At 32.3% G+C, this 10,341-nt stretch overlaps 2 protein-coding genes across 2 annotated transcripts; both read left to right on the top strand.

Moving 5' to 3' along the window:
• Nucleotides 1-3,813: 3,813 nt before the first annotated feature.
• LOC133797497 (uncharacterized) lies at nt 3,814-6,325 on the top strand. Its single transcript, XM_062235415.1, has 2 exons — nt 3,814-4,714; nt 5,684-6,325. The coding sequence occupies exons 1-2, from the start codon at nt 4,001-4,003 to the stop codon at nt 5,843-5,845; spliced, it is 876 nt and encodes a 291-aa protein (XP_062091399.1). The 5' UTR covers nt 3,814-4,000; the 3' UTR covers nt 5,846-6,325.
• Nucleotides 6,326-6,506: 181 nt separating this feature from the next.
• Nucleotides 6,507-8,976, top strand: LOC133797498 (calcineurin B-like protein 7). Its single transcript, XM_062235416.1, has 8 exons — nt 6,507-6,746; nt 7,022-7,104; nt 7,237-7,296; nt 7,680-7,788; nt 7,901-7,953; nt 8,163-8,243; nt 8,335-8,447; nt 8,536-8,976. The coding sequence occupies exons 1-8, from the start codon at nt 6,644-6,646 to the stop codon at nt 8,597-8,599; spliced, it is 666 nt and encodes a 221-aa protein (XP_062091400.1). The 5' UTR covers nt 6,507-6,643; the 3' UTR covers nt 8,600-8,976.
• The last annotated feature ends 1,365 nt before the right edge of the window (nt 8,977-10,341 follow it).

The raw sequence follows: 10,341 nt of genomic DNA, 5'->3' as shown, positions 1-10,341 counted from the left end.
TCGCGGCCCTATGCCCCCATACCGCGGCCCGCCTCCAATCAGAGGCCCAGCCTCCCCAATCAGCAGACACGCGCCGCGGCCCGCCCTCCTTCCCTGGCTCCCACCTATTCTAGAGGGCCGCAACACACCAAGAACAGAGCCGCAGCCCAACCCCTTCGAACCCAGAAAATCCTTCATTTTCAGCAACTAAACCCAAGCCAAACCAACTCAAAAATCACCCCAAAACATAATTCAATTATCCCAAACACTCTAACATGTTCCAGCAATAAAACTCATCAAAAATCACCAAAATTGTTCTAACACTCTAAAAAAGAAAAACACCAAAATTGTTCAAAACTTGACAATTGGAAAATTAATTGGGTCCTACTATAATTTTGTAAGTTCAAAGCTTAGATTACACAACCGTGATTGAGGATGTTCTACTATAACACATATTCGTACAATCGACACATCCCAATTACTTGACCCCATCTTCCATGCAATCAATAACAAATTATTAATTTCCTCGTCAACTAAGCCGCCAATGTGGTTTGCAATTTAAACCTATGTACTTCACCGTACATGTCAAATGAACTTACAAAAGTATAGTATGAATGATTCATCAATTAATCATCTTTTTATATTGTATGAGATTAAATTTTTATTCTCCATTTATGATAGAAATATTTTAATCACACTTTTTTTTAACGAAGTAGTGACTCCTAATCGAGCAACCATATAAATATTATAACTTAAATATGGTACGTTTAGTGGTATTATTATTATTATACTCTAATTGTGTTACACATCAGGAGATTATAAAATAACTTATGCAAAGGGAAAGTCTTACATACCAAATACCATATAATGACCAAAATTCATTCTAAATTAACTATACAACCTAAAGCTACATAATCAATGGTAATTCATTATTCTAACCATTAAACAAGTCAAACAAAACTGAGATATTCACTAAGACAATTCATTTGTTACTCGCAAAAAAACAAATAATAATTACTTTCGGTTTTTTTACTTTCAGCTATTATGTTATTACTAACCACTCTATTGAATATTACTTACCGACATCAAAATGTTACTTATATGCAAATGAGTTACTGGCAAATTCATTACTTTTACATACAACGTTATTCCTGACTACTCCTTTAAAAATTACTAAGTTGACTCCTAAACATTACTTTCCCAATATCGTAAATATGTTTTAACACAATACTAATTTTACCTTATTGCCCTCCACTGTAGACTTTTTTTACCTGCAAATTACTGTTTTGCTCATACTTTTCAGACCATGATTCAATATTTTTTTACAACCGGTTTACATCAAGTAAAAAAATTTAATAATAAAAACACCAAATAATTTAATAGCTTGACACGTGGCAATTTTTTTGGGTCCCACTTATTGGACTAAGTGCCGTGAGGGACTAAAGAACTTGCCTAATTTTAAATCATATTTTCTAATTTTTAATAAACTTTATTTTTTTCATAAGATTTTAAATGATTTTTATTTAATTTTTTAAATAAAATAAAATATAAATGATTTTTTTTAGATAAAATATAAATGAATTGATGAAATGTATTTTAGCCATTAAAAATTAGGTATTTAAGTATTATTGTAAAACTTATATATTTTCCCCGCCAATTATCCTTTTAAAAAAAAATTAAAATATCCAAGGAGGCTGAATCCTTCCCTCTCCAAGCAAGATACAATAATTATAAAATAGAATTTCACTAGCAAAACTGACAATACTTTTTTTTGGAGGAAATAAGATAAATATTATTAGTTGGGGAAGATCCTCTGTTGCGAGATTTTAATGTTACGCAAGTATACGTAATCGTAATTCATAATAAAACTGGTAGATACGGGTATCATCTCACAGAGACTGATTTATCAATTACCAGATAATTAATTTATGATTTCTATGTTATAATATTTTATATGGACTGACATAATTATAATTTGATCACGTAGTGTTGTGATTAGCATGTAAGGATAACTATATAATCGGTATTGCATACTATTACCATCGGGCCATAATGAGATGGACATAATGTATTGACACGCTCGAGGCTCATGGACACGCTCTTAATGTCTTTAGGCCAGCCCATTGGGCCAAGACAACTAATCCTCTCATTGGGTATCTAGGCCTAATAAGCCCATTATGGTTTATAAAAATGGTTAGACCCTTTTATTAAGTGTGTGTGGACAATGGGTGTCTTAGAGAAAAAATGAGAGAGAGAGAAAGTAGTGTTCATCTACATCCCAAGCACCCCTTTGATCTTTGATGTGTAGGTGGCTGAATTGTGATGAGCATAATTATGGAGAATGATGGTTCATAGACTTGATCACAAAGGTAAGTAAAGCTTCATTTTATTCATATTATGTTTGATGTCTTAAATAAGATGATTTCATTGTGCAATGTTGAGCATGAATATGTTTGATCAATTCTTGATTATTGTTTGATGCTCAATTAATTTCAACATTCTATTTGGTTAATCGAATGTTTGATTTTTAGAATGTAGAAATTAATGCATAAACAAAATAACTACATGTAAAACTTAAAGTAAAATTCAAAATATAAACACAAAGAATTCAAGAAATTAATTCAATAAAAGAATAAAATTCGAGAATTCAATTTTATCAACTATCCACTCTAATATTCATCAATGCAAGAATTACAATCTTTCTTCTTATTAAGATGGCAAGTTAACAAAATCTTTTTATATTCAAGTTACGAAATATAAAACTCAACCTAAAGTAGAATTTTTTATATTTCTATGACAAATTCAGCTTTAGGAGGCAATAAGAATAATAACTCAAGAACCATACAAATAATCACGATACTTTCGTTCAATGATCAATTTTATGTCTAGTCAATTATAACATATCCAAATCTCACTTTTCAGGTTTTAATTCAAAATCATATAAATTATGAAAATATATGGGCAATCAATTTTTAAACAATAAACATAAATTGACAGGATCTCAATAGAGAAAAAAAGACAATAAAACTTTGCTTTAATTCATAAAAGAGTTCCAAGCGATTCAATTAAAATCCCTAATACAGATATTAGTTCATGTTCATCATTGAGAAATTCATAAACAAGAAATGAACATTAAGTAAAGATAAAAAGAAAAGAAACGAACTTTATGTCGATCCAAACTATTTTTCAAAGTGATCCTAATACTCTTCTTCAAGTCTAGGTATGCAAAAAGAGCTTTTTTTTCATCTCCAAAATCGTAATTTAAACTTGATCAGCATTTTTCCTAAACATGAAATGACCAAAACACCATTCATTAAAAATTTGCATCAGGATGACATTAGTGCAGTTACAGTTTTTGCTCTAAAATATTTGTTTTTGCCATTTTTTCATCTTTTTGTCGGCATTTTCACCTAGTTTCCATATCAAAATCTCAAATTCCTTCCACACTTGAAAACATATTAAAACAAGCATAAAATAGAACAAAACAAACCTAAACACTTAAAAAGACACAAATAAACAAGTCTAAAACTCGTTTATAATCCTCCCAAAAGTAAATTAATTATATTCCAATCTCATTCAGTTGTATGTTTGATTGAAGATATTAGAGTCTAACAAAGCACTTGCACATTTGGACCAACAAAAAAGTCTCAGTCCGCACAACACAACCGTCCGTATTGCTACTCATGCATACGCCATACAGTATATAAGTATATATACAACATACCAAGAACAATTTAAAAAAAAAAGAACAATTAACTAAAAACAAAAGGATAAATGCTCTAGCATATTCGATTCGCTGCTTCTATTGGTGCTTTCTTCACTTCTCAATGGCATTTCGGTAATTTATTATTAAATATCGTGATTTCTTTCTTTGTTTACAACCATGGTATAACATAGTCGTTTTGCATAACAGTTCCTCTTTATTTCGAGCCTTTTCTTGAGCTCTCTCTGTTTTTCTTCTCTGAAATGCTGTCAAGTTCTCTGCTACTGCTAGAGAGAGAGTAGAGTAGTACCCATCTTTATGGACTCTGTAATACTAAAACCCACGTTCGATTCTTTCAGTTTTAGCCTTTCGACTCCTAAGACCAAACCCCTCAGCGTAAGACATTTTTCTTTCTTCAGATTCCCTTACAAGCTCAGAACCTCGTCTATCTCTGTCTCTTACAGACCATTATCAACTCCTTCAAATCCCCAAAACCCAGAGTCAAATTCCTTCACTTACGACTATCTCTTGAAGCCACTGACCATCTTGGCCCCTATACTTCAAAGCCTTAAAACCTCACTTTTCGCTCGAACTCACAGATGGGTTTCGTCTATACAAGCTTCTCGTGATTCGGAGAAGGTCGTAGACGGTAATGGCGTCAAGTATTTGCAGAGCAGTGGGCTTGGAATAGCTCTGTTGAGTGTCACTACGAATGCCAAGGTTAAGATTAGTCCCGTTGTGGCCCAACTGGCCGCGAATCCGACTTTCGTTTCGGGGATGTTCGCTTGGTTCTTTGCTCAATCGACTAAGGTTTTGCTGAACTTTTTTGTGGAAAAGAAATGGGATTTTAGATTTTTTTTCGCTTCGGGCGGGATGCCCTCGTCGCATTCGGCGCTGTGCACGGCTCTCTCGACCTCGGTGGCTCTCTGTCATGGCGTAGCAGATTCGTTATTTCCGGTTTGTTTAGGGTTTAGTCTGATTGTTATGTATGACGCCATTGGAGTTCGTCGACATGCTGGTATGCAAGCCGAGGTAGGAATTTGTTAATGAATTCTTGGGTTGTCAATACTGAAACTTCACCAGTTGTTTGTGTTGTTCGTGTTTCATATGTGTTGAGTTTGTTCTAGTACTGTTACATTGTAAAGTAACGTTTCAATTTTTTAATATTGAAAACGTTTTATTGTTTTCTTGTCCCCACTTTTGACAAGAAAACATATGTTTTAAGGATTGAGCATTCAATGCTGGATGATATGTAATGTGGGACCTTGTTAGAACAAAGAGTTCCATTTATGAAGATATGAAATAGGCATTGAATGATAGCGTTAGGGGTAGGTGAGAATCCATTTCATATAATAAAAGGTATTAATTAAAAGTTATTATGTTAGAAAACCGAATTGAGCTCTTCAAGTGATAATTAGTTGCATTTGAAATTGAATTATTTCTTTTAAGTGTCTGAAATTTGATCAATTCATTTTGCTTGAATAAAAACCCATATGATCTCGTATGATGCTATGAATAAGAGTTCAAAGTGTTTAGTTCCCAAAGTTAGAATTTTCAAGTTTCAGAATTTGGTGTTATACCTTTTTGTATACAAAATTCCCTAATCTTTATTATGGCTATATTTTTTCAACTATATTAATATGGCTTGGAGTAATTTCAGTTACTGAAAATGGTAGGTTTTGAATTTGGCTTTTAGTGGAAATTTCAGATCATCCAGAATATATCTTTCTATTCGTTGTCTTCTTTTCTAGAAATGTTAAAGAACTCGAACTTGAAATTCTGCTTTGCACATGTCACGGATTTCCATGACATGTATGAATATTATTACACTCTTCTTCTACTGTTCATGGACTGAACTTTGCAAAAAGAGAACAGCATTTTTGGTAAACTTGTAAAAAATATTGTCAATTTGCAAACTTTCTGCTTATGTTAGTTGGGATGAGTGTAATTCCTCTTTCTTACACTTATTACTTATAACAATCTATCTATGAATGCATTCAGGTTCTTAACATGATTGTGGAGGACTTGTTTCAAGGACATCCCATCAGCCAAAGAAAGCTAAAAGAGCTTCTTGGCCATACTCCATCTCAGGTCCTTGCCGGAGCTGTGCTCGGGATTGTGGTAGCCTGTGTTTGTTGTCAGGGTAACCTGGTTGCAGCATAACGCAGCTTTTCTAGCGATCGAATTTTGCAGAATCATCAATCGATGATCACACATGCACCTTGCTACAAGTACTTGCTAATGCTATATTCTGCTTTAATGACATGAAATTGGTCTATTGAAAATAAAGATAACCACTGTTTTGTTCTAAGAAAACCTCCTAAGAAGCTCAAGAGCGGTTTCAGATGATAGATCTGATTATAGTGAAATGCAGGCGCCAACCAAGCTTTCTGAAACATGGAAGAGCCTGCATAATTTGTTTGTATTCATTTTATGCAAATTTCAATTCTTCTCCGGGGATTTGTTATGCCTTATTTTTGCATTTTGTAAAACCAATCCATTGCAACTAATAAAAGCTTACTAGAAGTACTAATTTGCTAAATATAGCTGACTGTTCTGGAGGAGTAATTTTTAACAGATGGTTGCAAAATACATCAAGTTATATTCAAGTGAATGAGAAAATCCTTACCTTTAACAAAAAAAAAAAAAAAAAGAAATCCTTTTAAAGAAATAGTGAAAAACGACATTTTATTGTCCGAGCTTATTAATAACAACAAAGTCTCTATCATTTGAGGTTCGGAAACGACAAGTCGTTTTGCCAGGCCCCCAAAAGTTTCTGATTAAATGGCCAGAAATCTGCGTCAGGTCTGGCTGTGGCATGTGATAAGTTCAAGTAGAGTTGAGACTTCTTTTGTCTTATAAGGCTAAAATAGTATGCATTCATAGAAAAATCACAGGCTCAAACGTTGACCATTTTTATAAAAACCTACTCATGGTTTTCTAGAATTTCATCATTAGGATATGGGTGGCAAAATCTCCAAAAGAGACCGAGCCAATTCGAGAAACAAATGCAGACAACCATCCGGGTCGGAGGATTATGCTCTTCTTGCTTCAAAGACGCCATGTGAGTTTCAGACAAAGCAAAACTAACATCTGGGTCGGAGCATTAAGCTCTCCTAGCTTTTTGTGCTGGTTAATTTCCTTATTGTCTGTCATAATTAAGTCTAGTTCTAAGTGAAATATAGGATCAGTACACAAGCATTATGTATATGGTTCCTGCTAGACATGGTTTGGCTTTGAGCCATTTGTGTAATGCGTGAAGATATAATCTTGATCTTGGTATGGTAAAATGTTGTAAGAGTGAAATGTTGGAATCTGACTGTTCTTCTTGTTTGGCAGTTACTGTGAGCGAGATCCAGGCCTTATATGAGCTGTTTATGAAAGTAAGTAGTTCCGTTGTCCAAGATGGACTTATACACAAGGTATGCTTTTTTTCTTCATTGTTATAACAATTATTAATCCAATTGAGTAAGTGGTATTTGGTTTTATAATGATTATGGATTATCTTTCTTTGCAATCTCATTGAGCTAATCTATGCTTTATTTGTTGATTAGGAAGAACTTCAGCTTGCACTTTTCCAGAGTTGTGATAAGAGGAACCTTTTCTTAGACAGGGTATGACACACCAATGTTTGCATAGGCTCATACTTTTTAATGTACTTTTTTTAGAATAAGGGAAGAAAATGATTACTCATGTTCTGTTATTATGTGTTTCCTATTCAATTTTAGATACCCTTGACATAAAAGGTTATAGATTTATATAACTGAAATGTTGTGTGGATGTCTTGCTCTCCTTTAGTTTCTTGATCTTTCTCTCTATCATATCATATGAGTTGAAGTTAAACTCATTTCATCCCAGTGTTCATTATTTTCAGTAGTTTGAAGTGATTGTCAATTGTATTCTCTCTGATGTACTAAACTTCAAAACCACTTCATAGCCTGAGCTTTGAATTCTGTCACACTTGGCATACATTTGATATTTATTTTATCTTTGGCAGATATTTAATCTATTTGATGTCAATCGCAATGGGTGTATCGAGTTTGGAGAATTTGTTCAAACTTTAAGTATTTTTCACCCAAAAACTCCAGAAGCAGTCAAGATTAAGTGTAAGAAATATGTTCAAATAGTGAACACTAATTCCTAGTTCTTTTAAGGCAAGTTCACTGCCAATGTGCTTCTTTAATGCAACTAAAGGGAGTACAAATATGTGTTTTGCAGATGCATTTAAATTATACGATCTCAGGCAAACTGGCTACATCGAACGTGAAGAGGTAAGTCTTACATGGCTGCTAACTCTTCTGGAATAATATAATGCCTTTTTTTTCTTTTAATGATCCTATGTTTTGGTCATTTTTAGTCAAAATCACTTTAAAAGTACTCACTAGCTAGTTTTATTTGACCAATGTGTTACTGTATTCTCATTCAGCAGTAACACTTGAAACAAATCACATAAAACCCTCTTCTTATTATTGGAAAACAGTTGAAGGATATGGTGCAGGCTCTTTTGAAGGAATCTGATCTGACCTTATCAGAAGATGTTGTTGAGATGATTGTAGGCAAGGTATCATCAAATAACACTGCTAGCTGTTCCTCTAAACTCTCTCAGTTTTTTTTCTGGTTTCGGTGCTTATGCTTCTTACCATGTCACACAGACATTTGCAGAAGCAGATTCGAAAGGAGATGGTAGGATCGATGAAGAAGAATGGAAGGAATATGTAGAGAAGAATCCTTCTTTACTAAAAAACATGACTCTCCCATACTTAATGTATGTCTCAATTTACAACATTTAAACATCGCAAATTGAGCAAAATGTGGCATTTTTCTGGACTTGACTTTGTTATTTGTTTCTTCAGGGACATATCTCTAGCATTTCCTAGCTTTGTGTTCAACTCTAAGGTTAATGAATCCCAGTTGTAGCCTCAAATATTCTGTTGGCGAATTCGTCCCAGTGAAGATTGAGACAACGCGGAGCAACTTGGTCATGTACTGGAAATCTGGCCAACGAATCAATAAATGTAAGTCGAGAGCAAACCAGTTCCAAACATGAGAGTTTCAAGGGAAACATATGCATGCAATCAAAGTATGCTGGCAAAAATGTTCAGTGTGACTATGTTCAAAGACTTTCAAGACAGAAATCTAGGCCCTCTGCCCTATGGCCTTCTTAGTTTGCTTTGTTGAATTGTAATATTTTTTTTGAAACGTTTGTTTGGAAACAATTGTGTAAAAATTAGGCCGTGTAAACAATTGTGTAGTAATTATATAGCAGAGTAATTAATATATATTTTAAAATACAAGGTGTATTTAGATGTCAAGTGGTAATTAGTTATGAATTTTTATTGTCATGTTTGGTAAAAACAATAGTAATTGCATATAAAAATAATATTATATAATAAATACTATTTAAAATTAATAATAATCAGTAATCACACCAAATTCTAATAGGATACTATGAGAATTAGAGAGTGTAATTGAGGTCCATTTATTACTTCTAATTACATAGTTATTACTTAATTACACGGTTAGATAAACAAACCAAATTGAATAATTATTTTGAATTACACTCATTTCCAATTACAAGTGGTTTTCCAAATGCACCCTAAATAACATTTGCTTTGGAGGCTTTGTTTAAAATTTATACCTAAAGACTTCTTTTTTTGAATAACAATACTCGATTGAACATGCTTTGTTGTTCTAAAACCTAAATATATTTGCCATTTCCTGACCATTGTTGTTATGAGCTTTTTTTTTTTCATTTAATAGAAGAGTTGAGAATTTGATTGCTGTAGTTTGTGGTTGAGGATTGTGAGATTGAGGCGTTGCAGTTGCCAAGGCTATGTGCAAATTTATGGATGGATCGAGAAGAGGTATTATTTGTCTAACAATAAATGAATGGTGGGGAGGAAGAAGTGGAGAAGTTAGAAGACAAAATCAAAGGTAAATAAATGAATAGTATTTAATTCTTTGGACCCTATTTTTCTTTTCTAAAGATTTCTTTAGACTTTTCTAATACCATGAATGGAGAAAATCTTGCATCCTTTAACTTACCATGTAAATAGTTTTCTTGCATCAAAAGCTTTGGAAGACCACTTTTTTTTTTTCAAAACAATTTTATGGTTCTTGTTTCTCTCTTTCTCTTTCAAGTTTATGTTGTAGTTGTGTGATATGGACTCTTCTTACCTTATAGAGCTTTATACTATTGGATTTTAGTTTTTTTATTTATTTATTTTTGGTTGAGGTTTTACAATTAAGATCTAGGATATCACCAAGGTAACTAGTTTTCTATATTTATAATAATATGGATACAATTACTTTAAAAATAAAAATATATCTCTTCTATATAAAAAGTGTGTGAAATAGGAAATTTTTTTGTTTTAACGGTTTGTTTTTAACTTTAACGAAATATTATAAATATTTAACAAAATATACCTTTAAAACTAACTTAAAAATAGATATTTATTAATTATATTAATATAAATTCAAATATTATAAAATATTATTATTATAATAATATTTAATATAAGACTACATATATAATAATTATATTAATATAAATTCAAATTCAAATTCAAATATTATAAAATATCATTATTATAATAATATATGAAACAAGACTAGATATTTAATAACTAAGATAAATTTAAATATTATAAAATAATATT

This window comes from Humulus lupulus, chromosome 8, assembly GCF_963169125.1.
Source record: "Humulus lupulus chromosome 8, drHumLupu1.1, whole genome shotgun sequence".
NCBI classification, from domain to species: Eukaryota; Viridiplantae; Streptophyta; class Magnoliopsida; order Rosales; family Cannabaceae; genus Humulus; species Humulus lupulus.
Note: the sequence above shows the minus strand (reverse complement) of the source record. Positions and strands in the feature narration are given on the sequence as shown.

Bases quoted from the DNA above. Each gene is read 5' to 3' on its own strand.
- LOC133797497 (XM_062235415.1), top strand. From the start codon at position 4,001: ATGGACTCTGTAATACTAAAACCCACGTTCGATTCTTTCAGTTTTAGC. The intron at 4,715-5,683 runs GTAGGAATTTGT...GAATGCATTCAG, and splicing joins ATGCTGGTATGCAAGCCGAG to GTTCTTAACATGATTGTGGA.
- LOC133797498 (XM_062235416.1), top strand. From the start codon at position 6,644: ATGGGTGGCAAAATCTCCAAAAGAGACCGAGCCAATTCGAGAAACAAA. The intron at 7,105-7,236 runs GTATGCTTTTTT...TTTGTTGATTAG, and splicing joins AAGATGGACTTATACACAAG to GAAGAACTTCAGCTTGCACT. The intron at 8,448-8,535 runs GTATGTCTCAAT...TTGTTTCTTCAG, and splicing joins ATGACTCTCCCATACTTAAT to GGACATATCTCTAGCATTTC.